Genomic DNA, 12,140 nt, shown 5'->3' on the forward strand with positions numbered 1-12,140 from the left:
CCCCTCTCCCTCTCCTCCATCCAGACAAGCAAAGGGTTATGGTCAGAATTCAAGAAGAGACATTTCCAGCCCGGAAAAGACACTCGAAGCGGGGTGAGAGGCAGGGGCGATGAGGGCATAGCCTGAGGAAGAGTCCCAAGGGCTGGACAAGAGAGGTTTGGAGGGCCACATCTGACTAATTGCATCTTAGGTGAGGACCCTCACAGACTTTCCCGAGGGGAGACAAGAAGCACCCACTCCACCAAGTGACCCACACCATTAAGAATCCACCAGGGACAGCCCACCCAAGCTTCCACTTTTTTGTCTGCAGTAAAGAATGTGTTGGAGCAGGGTGGATAAAAATCAATGATTTTTTAAAATAAAAAAATAAAAATAAATAGGATTTTTTTATTTAAATCGTTTTTTAAAATTCCAGTCAGATTTTTAAAATAAAATGCTTTTGGAGAGAAAATCTTTCTAAAGATAGTTTTCTATTTAAGTTGCATTTTAGTCCAAAGGCTATTCATCAGGAAATAAGGATTTGTTTTAAGTTTTTCATGTGGGCTAAAACTCAGTCTAAGGTTGTTGTTTTTTTAAAAAATTGTTTAACCACATCAGTTAACAAACATGGATACATATGCTATAATGTTACTGTTTCAGTTAAATAAATTGTTTTAATTGTTATTAAGGAAATGATTATTTTTCTCCTTCTAATAAAGTACAGCAGAAAAGTTGTCCAAATGTAAACAGTTAACTTATTAAACCTCACAATAATTTCATAATTATCCTTCAATGTATTTCTAATAGTATAACCAAGTCAGTAATTTTTTATATAACTGTAAAAACTGCTCTGAAAATTTATTACTCCAAAAATGAAACCTTCATCTGGTTGTAAATATTAAGATTATACCAGCAAGAATGAGTCTTTCTGTAAAAAATAAAATAAAAAATTAAATCAAGTCTTACTGACTAGTGATTTAAATCAATTTGATTTAAATTAAATCCACCCTGTGTTGGAGTGTCGAGATCAGGCTTCTATCGACACAACCATTTCCTCACAATTCTCTGCAGGTGGGGACAATGCAAGCCAGCAAGAAACCCAAAACCTTGTGGCTGAACACACTTCGTCTTCAAATCACTGCTAAAACACCCCTAAAAACATCAACGGGTGATTGACAGCTATTCAGAGATTTCCCGGAGCCCCCAAACAACATATTTTCTACACATTGCCACCTTGGATCCACAACCATGGCCCCCCCTCCAGACCTCAAACAGTTTCAGCCAGAGGGAGTGAAGCTGATGAGTGATCACTGCTCTTCCACACGCGCCTTCATCCGTAGCTCAGTGGCAGAGCACACACTTTGCCTAAAGAAGTTCCCAGGTTTGAGCCCCTGTGTCTCCAGGTGGGGCTAGGAGAGACCCCCTGCCCTGGAGAGAGCCGCTGCCAGTCAGTGCAGGCAGTACTGAGCTAGGTGGACAAATGTCCAACTCAGTATAAGGCAGATTCCTATGTTCCTTTTAAAATCAGACCTTAATTCAGAACCAAGTGGACTGGAAACTTGACTTTTCCGGAGGAAGAGAGGGGAACCTGCCCCATTGTATATTGGGGTGTGTGTGTGTGGAGAGTGTCTCCTCCTTTAAATTCCTGGGAGTTTGCCTTAGCGAGGACTTCACTTGGAAAATCAACATAACTCAGGTGGTCAGAAAGGCCCAACAGAGACTCCATTTCCTCAGGGTCTTCCAAAGAATGTTAAACAACAACTGATGAACTCCTTTTACCAGTCCACAACAGAAAGTGCCCTTTCATATTGTATCACAGTGTGGTATGCTGGCCTGACAGCCACAGACAGAAAGTCTCTACATAGGGTGGGGAATACAGCACATGATACCATGGGCTGTCCCTTGAGTCCGCTAGATGATATCGCAAGGGATCGTTGCCTTAGAAGAGCGAGAAAAATTCTCAGGGATGACTCACACCCCGGCCATCACCTCTTTCATCTGCCACCCCCGGGCAGGAAATATAGAAGTATAATCAGCCGTACCAACAGGCTAAAAAATAGCTTCTATCCGTGGGCTGTTAGGCTGTTGAACAGAAAATAACATGGCGAAATTGACTTGCAAGGTAGTGTGTTGTTCGACAAGAGATTGAGTGTTTGCGGGGGGGGGGGAGGCTCATTTAATTTCATTGTATACAGGTTGTACAGTGACAATAAAGGTATTATTATTATTATTATTATTATTATTATTATTATTATTATACCTCAGGTTAAGAACTTAATTTGTTCTGGAGGTCCGTTCTTAACCTGAAACTGTTCTTAACCTGAGGTACCACTTTAGTTAATGGGGCCTCCCGCTGCCGCTGCCGCTGCCCCGCAATTTCTGTTCTCATCCTGAAGCAAAGTTCTTAACCCGAGATACTATCTCTGGGTTACAGAGTCTGTAACCTGAAGCGTCTGTAACCCGAGGTACCACTGTATTATTATTATTTTTAGGAGCCACAGTACACAGCTTCCATCCCCAGAATCTCCAGGTGGGGTTGGGAGAAACCCACATGGGACCACAGAATTGTAGAGTTGGAACAAGAATCGCTTAGCCCAACCCCTCTGCAATGCAGAAACTTTTTGCCCCGACGTGATTATCGAATCCACAACCCTGGTTAAGAGTCTCACGCTCTGTGAACTGTCTGAAACCGCAGAGCGCCTCTGCCGGTCACTGTGTAGACAATCTTGAGCTTGACTTGTACACGGCCATTTCCTATGTCCCTGTTGATTTCATCCCTAAAAGAGCCGGAGGGAAACCAGATTGGGTAAAGGCCAGCCAGAAAGTGTTCCTTGGAAAGTTAACGGGTCAGATCCATTGACTCCTTGTTCTCGCCGCCAATGTACAAGCAAAACATCATCCCAAGAGGGTGGGGTGGGGGGAAGAATTACTGGGACTCTGTGTTCCAGCCTGTGTCACATCAGATAAGCAGAGGGGAATTCCAAAAAGATTCCCAGGTCCCAAATGGTTGGGGGAAAGGAGGAACAGGAGGGAGAATTTACTGGCCAATGCCTGGTACTTAGAAGACGAAGTGTGTATGTTGGTAAGAATATAAGAGGGGTGAGCGCGTTGTGCGTGTCAGAACTTAAGAGCCCTATAGCTGGATCAGGCCACCGGCCCGTCTAGTCCTGCATTCTGTTCTCACATTGGCTCATCAGATGCTTCCACGAAGCCCCCAAGCAGGGCAAGGAGACCAACAGCCCTGTGGTGCTGCTGCTCTCGTCATTTGGTAACTGGAGGTAGACTGCCCTGGCACGCAGAGGCTCAGTTTGGCTATCCCGTTGTTGATGAGGTTAGCCTCCAAAAGGAGATAAGGAGAGTCCTGCTAGATCAGGGCCAAAGACTCATAAGTCCAGTATCCTTTGACACAAACAAATACACACAAGCCAAGCAGACACCCCTGGGGAACCCACAGGGAGGAAGGGCAAGGGCATCTCTCGCTCTGTGTGTGTGTGTGTGTGTGAGAGAGAGAGAGAGAGAGAGAGAGAGATCTTTTTTCTTTGTACAACAGTGAAGTCTCCATTTTTGCCCAAACCCTTTGCCCAAGCCATCAGTACATTTGGTGTGGGGGAAACTTCTTTAAAAACAGCGCCCCACAAAACTTTGCATAGAAAATTACATATATATATATATAATTTGTAAGATAATAATAATTTTAAAATTGCCTTTTTCAGTCGTGAGAAAACGAGCGGGTCGCAACACTCAACGCAACGCACCTGGTTCCTTCCCCGCCGCTTGCCATAGTTCCTTCGGACAAGGGCCTTGTAGTTCTCATTTTTCTTGGTCAAATAATAATACAAGACACAGTCTGGAACATTCTGAAATGGAAAGATTTATTACTTACGGACCCTCAGTGGGATACGCCATGTAAATGCTCTCACTGTCAATTGTGCAGACCCGGGCTTAGAAGTGAGGGAATTACAGTGGTGCCCCGCAAGACGAACGCCTCGCAAGACGGAAAACCCGCAAGACGAAAGGGTTTTCCGTTTTGGAGGCGCTTCGCAAAACGAATTTCCCTATGGGCTTGCTTCGCAAGACGACAGCCCATAGGGAAATCTCCGGGACAGCGGGGAAGCGCAGCGCGTCTTCCCCACTGTCCTCGGACCTCCTCCCCCGCCCGGCATCGGAACGAAGCTCCGATGCCGGGCGGGGGGGGGGGGAAATGCCTCCTCCCGCCGCCCGGCATCGGAACGAAGCTCCGATGCCGGGCAGGGGGGGAAATGCCTCCTCCCGCCGCCCGGCATCGGAACGAAGCTCCGATGCCGGGCGGGGGGGGAAATGCCTCCTCCCGCCGCCTGGCATCGGAACGAAGCTCCAATGCCGGGCGGGGGGGGGGAAATGCCTCCTCCCGCCGCCCGGCATCGGAACGAAGCTCCGATGCCGGGCGGGGGGGGGGGGAAATGCCTCCTCCCGCCGCCTGGCATCGGAACGAAGCTCCGATGCCGGGCGGGGGGGGGATGCCTCCTCCCCCCCCCCACCCGGCATCGGAACAAAGCTCCGATGCCGGGCGGGGGGGGGAAATGCCTCCTCCCGCCGCCTGGCATCGGAACGAAGCTCCGATGCCGGGCGGGGGGGGATGCCTCCTCCCCCCCCCGCCCGGCATCGGAACAAAGCTCCGATGCCGGGGGGGGGAAACGCCTCCTCCCTCCGCCCGGCATCGGAACGAAGCTCCGGTGCCGGGCGGGGGGGGGGGGACACCTTCTCCCGCCGCCCGGCATCGGATGGCTTTCCTGAAGACTTGGGGTGGGAGGAGGGTTTTCCTTCCCACCGCCAACATTCAGAATGCTGTTCTGAATGTTGGCGGTGGGGAGGAAAAACCCTCCTCCCACGCAAGCCCCGGGAACAGAGGGAAAGCGCTGCGCGCCTTCCCCTCTGTTCCCGTACCTGTCCTGAAGGCTTGCGGTGGGGAGAAAAGCCCTTCTCCGCACCGCCAGCCTGGCAAGCGGTTTCCCTAGGAACGCATTAATTGATTTTCAATGCATTCCTATGGGAAACCGTGCTTCGCAAGACGAAAAACTCGCAAGAAGAAAAAACTTGCGGAACCAATTAATTTCGTCTTGCGAGGCACCACTGTACATTAGCCTGGGTCACACATAACGCTACACACCGCAGGTGCCTTTAGCCAAAGTGTGGCTTGTGCGAATATTTGCTGTAGAGAATTTTACTCAGGCATAGTTTGTAAGTGCAAACCGCTTAAGAAGCCATCTTGAAAATTAAGTGGACATTCCATAACAAAAAACAAACAAACCAAAAACGCATCGTCTCACCTTTCTTTCTAAGTAGGAAGCAATTAGGCCAAAGTTCTTAGGATGCTGGACAAATCTGATGGGGAGGAAAACACACAGAAAAAACCTCATGTTCTGCCATCCAAAATTAAAACCATCACAGTTACCAGGGCTGCATTTTGCTAGACCTCTTTTGCAACCTGGTTAAATGCAAGTTCAGATATTAAAAAGGACGACGTCAAAATAGCCAAAGCACCCCCCCCCCCCCAGTTTCAAGAAACCCTGCTTGGTTGCCCTGTCGGCTTCTGGCATTTAACTGGAGGAAGGGCCGTAGCCCAGTGGGACAGCCCTGGCTTCACATGCAGAAAGTCCCAGGTTCAAGTCCTGGCATCTCCAGGTGAAAGACTGCTGGTCTGTGTAGACAACATTAAGCTTGATGGGCTGGCTTCGCAGAAGGCAGCTATGTAGGTTCCTATTAAATCAGCCCTCTAATTCAGACGAGGACTTGAATCTTGTGGGAAAGGCCCATTAAACTGAGGGGCTGCGCCTACCACCTTGGCATGCTAAAGATCTCTGGTCCAATCCCTAATCTCCAGGTAGGGCTGGGAAAAGGCTTCCTTGCCTGAACCCCTAGAGAGCTGCTGCCGAACAGTGCAAACAATACTGCGCTGGATGGATTAATGGCCTGGATCGTTATAAGGCGGCATTCTGCGTTCCTTTTGCCGGACATCACCTGCAGGGTCTAAAAGCCTATACTCTCGATCATCCATCAGGACTAGAAACCTGAACTCTGTTTCGGTGTTTTTACGAAAGGTGAGCATTTCAGGGTTGAATACCAAGCCTGACGACTATGCGACACTTGCATGGCAACCACAGAAGACAAACAACTCTGACAGCTGAATCCGAAGTAATTGTGAGCATTTATTATCAATCTGTGTTTTGTCAATCATTAAGCTGAATAAGCGGCTACGTGAAATGAACCTACTGTCCCCGCAAACAGACCTTTCACAGGGCGAGCCAACAAAATAGAAGTCTTTTAACTAACCAGTTTTTCCATTGTGTCCATACATAGATATTACGGTTCCCAGCTTCAGAACTACCCAGGCTACAAAAGCATTGGTTTGAAGCTGATTTAATAATATATACACTCAGTGACGTGTATATGTACACTCAGGGACATGGGTGGCACTGTGGTCTAAGCCACTGAGCCTCTTGGGCTTGCCGATCACAAGTTCGGCAGTTCAAGTCTACGCGATAGGGTGAGCTCCCGTTGCCCTGTCCCAGCTCCTTCCAACCTAACTGTTCAAAAGCATACCAGCGCGAGTAGATAAATAGGCACTGCTGCAGTGGAAAGGTACTCTGGCACTCATCATGGTGTTCCATGCGCCAGAAGCAGTTTAGTCATGCTGGACACATGACCCAGAAAGCTGTCTGCGGACAAACGCCAGCTCCCTTGGCCTAAAAGGGAGATGAGCGCCGCACCCCATAGTCGAATTTGACTGGGCTTAACTGTCCAGGGGTCCTAATAATATACAATTCCCATCTGCCCCGTTCAACCCTACCAACCGTCAAGAATGATGGGAGCTGTAGTCCAGCAACACCTGGAGGTGAACAGGTTGCCCATCCCTGATTTAAAAGGAGGCAGAGTTTATGCTGGAGGTATCTAGGAGCAGTGAGGGCAAGTGATGGAGGGGGAAGTAAAAGCAAGTGATGGTCCAGTTCAGGGATGGGGAACCTTTATCCCTCCAGCTGTTGCTGGGACTCCCAAGCCCCATTAGCCCCATCTAATGGTCAAGGATGATGGGATCTGTAGTCCACAGGAGGGCCACGGGTTCCCCATTTCTGAATTAGACCATCGCTTGCCTTTACTGGCCCTAGTTTGTCGCCATGCAACCGATTTTTCTACTGTGCAATGCACACCCTTAAAAACCCCCACACAAAATAAATAAAAGTACTTTTCTTTAAAGATCTCCTTCTCATGGTCTGTCCAGACGTTCATGAACTGCCGGTCCTTGTAGATTTTCATGGGGTCCTCCATCAGCCCATTCATGTTTATGAACTTCACCCGCCTCTGTTCCGCGTCAAACATCATGGGAGGAATGACCGAGAGCTGGCGCATTTGTTTCTCGTTATTCTGCAAGACCGGAGAAGGAAAAAACCACACAAAAAATTTATAGTGAAGTTTCTGTTTACAAGTAATGGACCCCCCAAGTCAGCCAAGACAGAGCCAAAATTGCTTTTTAAAAAGGAGGGAGGGAGTGTCAGCTCTTGCGGTTACATCTTGGACTTCCTTAGTTACAAGTACTGAAGAAGAAGAAGAAAAAGGACTGTTCTCTTTGGCCCACAGCCATCTTTATCCAGTCCCAGCGCAGCTCTTTTTGGAACAGGGAAGATGGTGGTGCTTGTTCATGAAAAGCTACCCTTTGCTGAAGATGATTTAAGGGGTTTGCCAACGCTGTAAGAAAATCCACATTAGGACAGAGAAAACATGCTGTGCTGGACATGGCGTAAGATCAGGCTATAAAAAGCACAGGTTATGGGATGTGTGCACCACGCTGGACTTCAGGATTCGAATCCATGTTCACACACGTAAGAATGTCCCAGCCATAAGGCTTGCTGCGTTGGTCTGGGCCAGACCCATCTCGACCCACAAAGCCCCCCTCTGACTAGCCTACCTCAGAACAGCCCAGTTGGGTCAGGCCAAAGGCCCAGCTAAGGGCACATTCACACCCATACAGTTAAAACACTACAAGATCACTTTAAATATTCAAGGCTTCTTCCAAAGACTCCTGGGAAGTGTAGTTTGTTAAGGATGCTGAGAGTTGTTAGTACAGTGGTACCTCGGGTTACATACGCTTCAGGTTACAGACTCCACTAACCCAGAAATAGTGCTTCAGGTTAAGAACTTTGTTTCAGGATGAGAACAGAAATTGTGCTCCAGTGGTGCGGCGGCAGCAGGAGGCCCCATTAGCTAAAGTGGTGCTTCAGGTTAAGAACAGTTTCAGGTTAAGAACGGACCTCCGGAACGAATTAAGTACTTAACCCGAGGTACCACTGTATACCTATTCCCATCCCGGAGCTACAATCGCCAGAGTTCCCTGTGAAGGCAATTATAGCTCTGGGAAGGGACTACGGGGTCTCCTGACAAAGAGAAGAGGATGGAGCTTGTAAGAATATATCTGGCAAGGGACTCAGTACAAGATGACTGCACCCTCCCCTCTTCCAAATTCAAAGATGCTATGTGTGTCATGTTTTGGTTTTTTATCAGATTGTAAGTCTGGGCAGGCAGGGGACTGTCTTGTTTTCCTTGATCATATGTAAGCCGCTCTGGGAGCCTTTTCGGCTGAAGGGTAAAGATGCTCTAATATAAATAAGAAGCCCGGTTCTCACCTCCTGTTCCGAGAGACCGTCGATTATCTCCGAGATTTCGTGCTCGCTCCGGGCGATGGTCGCCGAAAGTCCGGTCCCTCTCTGCCCCACCCTGGGGATGCAACAACAACAACAGAAAGGGAAACCAAAATGAAAAGGAAAAAGTAGCTATTTTCTGAGAACAGGAAAACAATTGGCAATATCAGGGTGAGGTGTGGTCAGCCAGCCTCTTCAGGGCCGGACGGGACAGAACGCATGCTAGATTTGGCAAAAGATGTGAGGAAAGGGTTGTTGTTTTTTAGCTCTCTCCTATATATAAATAGGGGACGCGGGTGGCGCTGTGGGTTAAACCACAGAGCCTAGGACTTGCTGATCAGAAGGTCGGCAGTTCGAATCCCCGCGACGGGCTGAGCTCCCATTGCTCAGTCCCAGCTCCTGCCAACCTAGCAGTTCAAAAGCACATCAAGTGTAAGTAGATAAATAGGTACCGCTCCGGCGGGAAGGTAAACAGCGTTTCTGTGCGCTGCTCTGGTTCGCCAGAAGCGGCTTGGTCATGCTGGCCACATGACCCAGAAGCTGTACGCCGGCTCCCTCGGCCAGTAAAGCGAGATGAGCGCCGCAACCCCAGAGTTGGTCACGACTGGACCGAATGGTCAGGGGTCCCTTTACCTTTACCTTTTTACATATAAATAAGACAAGAACTGAGGATCACCTTATCAGCAGCGAGGGCCGGCCCTACCATGAGGCAGAGTAATGCAGCCGCCTCAGGTGGCAGATAATGGAGGGCAAGGAACAGCGACAAGATTTTGGAGGGCAGAGATGAATGTGCTGTGTGGCCTGCTTTGAAACCCCTATGACAGCCTGCTGCTCTCAAGGGTGGTAAAGAAGGCTATCCTAACACAATGTTGATGCAACTGCAAAACGTTTTGATCCAGCCCGGGGAAGGAGGCCTGAGCCCATTTCAGAGAGCCCCAAACTGACGCGTGAAATTTGCACCACCCTGGGATGTGTGGGGTGGCCTCTTCCTTTTAAGGTGGCTTTTAAAAGGAGAGGAGGAATCACAAAACAGGCAGAAGGAATCCCCAACTGAATTCATTATTTCATTCATCGCATTTGCAACCCACCTTTCCTCTGAAGAGCTGAAGGTGGCGGACGTCGTTCTCCTCTTCATTTTGTCCTCGACGAGCCTGTGAGGGAGGTTGGGCTGAGAGTGAGTGACTGGCCCGAGATCACCAACTGAGCTTCCTGGCTGAGTAGGGGGATTTGAACCCTGGTCTCCCAGGTCCTAGTCCAGCACGCTAACCACTGCACCACACTGCCACTCCTGCACCACTCTGTGATATGGCCCTCTGAGCAATGTCCCACTTGGGAGGCACCACGCAGGTGTTGTTGGGGGAAATTAGAAGGCTGGACCAGATCAGCCTTTGCCAGCCTGGTGCCCTCCAGTCCATCTGGACCCGCACTCCCGTTTACCTCTGAAACCGCTCCTGCTGCTCCCTCTGCTTCCGGATTTCGGGGAACTGCTTCTCATAATACTCGCGGGTCTTGCTCTCCTTTGCCTTCCGGCGGGGGTTGTTCTCTATGCGGTCTACTTTCTTCTCCCAGGCTTCCATCAGCTGATCGTAACGCTGACAGATTTTCTGCTCCTGGTTAATTCCACACACAGCCCCGACCCCCCAATTTCTGGATTAAAAAAAGCTCTCTCTCGCACAACACTAGAATGCAACAGCGTGACACGAAACTGAAAAGATGGTGGCTTCAGCAGGGCATACAGACCTGGTTCACAAATACTGCTAAACCATGATAACGTAAACCATCATTAAAACTGAGGCACTTTGAAGCCCATCACTTAAATCTGGGTTTGTCACATCACAGGATACTTAAAAGCATCAGCCAGAACAGGTGATCCTTGACAGCAGTTCGAATTTTTCGCCGCTGTTCACTCATGGCTCTGTATATGTGGTGATGGCTCCTTAACCATGGTTAAGGAGGAGGTCCGAGTTTGCACGTAATGCTAAGCTATGGTTAATACCAACTAAAGTTTATAAGTCAGATACAAATCCTTGGCTAATGATTAATCTTAAAACAAGCTGACAAACCATAATTAAGATACTTATCTGGGCTCTCACATAATGCTAAGTCACGATTTAATATAGTTTAATAATCCACGGTTTAGCATTATGTGCAAACCGGAAATGCACCAAGCCACCTAATTTAGCCCTGTTTCAGCTTCACTGGTGCTCAATCAGAGCTCTGTTTCATTTTTAACAAAGAACACACAAAATCAAATGGTTGGTAATTTTGTGGGCACTTCTCATGTAAAACACACCCTTTTTATGCATCCTAGTGTAGCTAAATTCCATTCATTTTTTTATTTAATCGAGTGAGCTAGTATGTCTTAATGTCACAGTTAGCTTATTCACACCCAAATTTAATAGCTTGCATATTTAGGGGCATTTCTCTTACCTGTGCGGCTTGGGGTGCTGAGTTCTGAGCCCAGAAAGGAGAGTCTTCTGTAAGGTCTGAGTATTTGCCACCTATGCCCACGTATAGGCAGGTGAAAGACGTGGGCTGCTTTGTGTATAAAGGACAACTCTCAGCACTGAAATAAATACCCTCGTAACTGACGAATGACAGCGAGTTTTGGGGTGCGTTTTAAGGGGAGGGAAAAGACAGCCTGTGCTAACAACAAGCTAACCAGCCACCCCCAAAAATTTATGAGCAGGGGGACAAAAAAGAAACAAATAAATAGATCCATACCCTCTGTTTCCTGGCGTGATTCCTTCTCTTGAAAAAGAGGATCAGTTTTTTTCTCATGACTTGGTTCCTAACAAAAAAAGAGAATGAAGGGCATCAGAAGAGAGCTTGGCTGCTGGATCTGGCCAAAGGGGGCCCACTGAGTCCAGCATCCCGTCTTCACAGTGGCCAACCAGAGGCACACCCTCCCATGGGAAGCCTGCAAGAGGGACATCCCAATTTGCAGTCCCTAGCAACTAGGATTCAGAGACATCCTGCCTCTAGCTGGATCAGGCCAGTAGCACATCTAGTCCAGCATCCTGTTCTCAAAGTGGCCTGCCAGCAGGACCTGAACACTCTCCCACTGCCCTTTCCAGCAACTGGAAATATTCAGAGACAGAGCATAGCCATTGCAGCTAGTAATAATAAAAATAATAATTTATTTATTTTTATAATTATTTAGTGGTACCTTGGTTCTCAAATGCCTTGGTACTCGAACAACTTGGAACCCAAACACTGCAAACCTGGAAGGAAGCGTTCTGGTTTGTGAACTTTTTTCAGAAGCCAAATGTGCTCCGTTTTGAGTGTTACGCTTCTGATTGGAAAGTTACGCTGCGGTCTGTCTTTTTTTGCTATTTATTTTGTGTTTTTGTTTTTGCTGCTCTTTTTTGTTTTGTTTTTGTGGCCGTGTGGAGCTACTGATGGACTGATTGTGTGACCGCAGTACATTGTTTACTGCTTTCAGTTTATGGATCCATGGCTAAATTTTAAACTTAACATGGTTAAATTCAT

At 48.0% G+C, this 12,140-nt stretch overlaps 1 protein-coding gene across 3 annotated transcripts in view; it reads right to left on the bottom strand.

The window, feature by feature from the left end:
* Positions 1-12,140, bottom strand: part of NCOR1 (nuclear receptor corepressor 1) — a 110,697-nt gene that overhangs the window by 64,436 nt on the left and 34,121 nt on the right. For 2 of the 3 annotated variants that reach the window (XM_080982720.1, XM_080982718.1), the window contains exons 9-15: positions 11,373-11,439; positions 10,086-10,258; positions 9,737-9,799; positions 8,634-8,724; positions 7,199-7,377; positions 5,286-5,340; positions 3,684-3,836 (exon numbers count right to left, since the gene is read on the bottom strand). In XM_080982720.1, the coding sequence (XP_080838846.1) occupies positions 3,684-3,836; positions 5,286-5,340; positions 7,199-7,377; positions 8,634-8,724; positions 9,737-9,799; positions 10,086-10,258; positions 11,373-11,439 (781 nt within the window). The remainder of the gene's footprint in view (positions 1-3,683; positions 3,837-5,285; positions 5,341-7,198; positions 7,378-8,633; positions 8,725-9,736; positions 9,800-10,085; positions 10,259-11,372; positions 11,440-12,140) is intronic. The other variant, XM_080982719.1, reaches the window with a different exon arrangement.

The sequence above is a fragment of the Podarcis pityusensis genome (genome assembly GCF_964106645.2).
Source record: "Podarcis pityusensis genome assembly, chromosome: 15".
Classification (NCBI taxonomy): Eukaryota; Metazoa; Chordata; class Lepidosauria; order Squamata; family Lacertidae; genus Podarcis; species Podarcis pityusensis.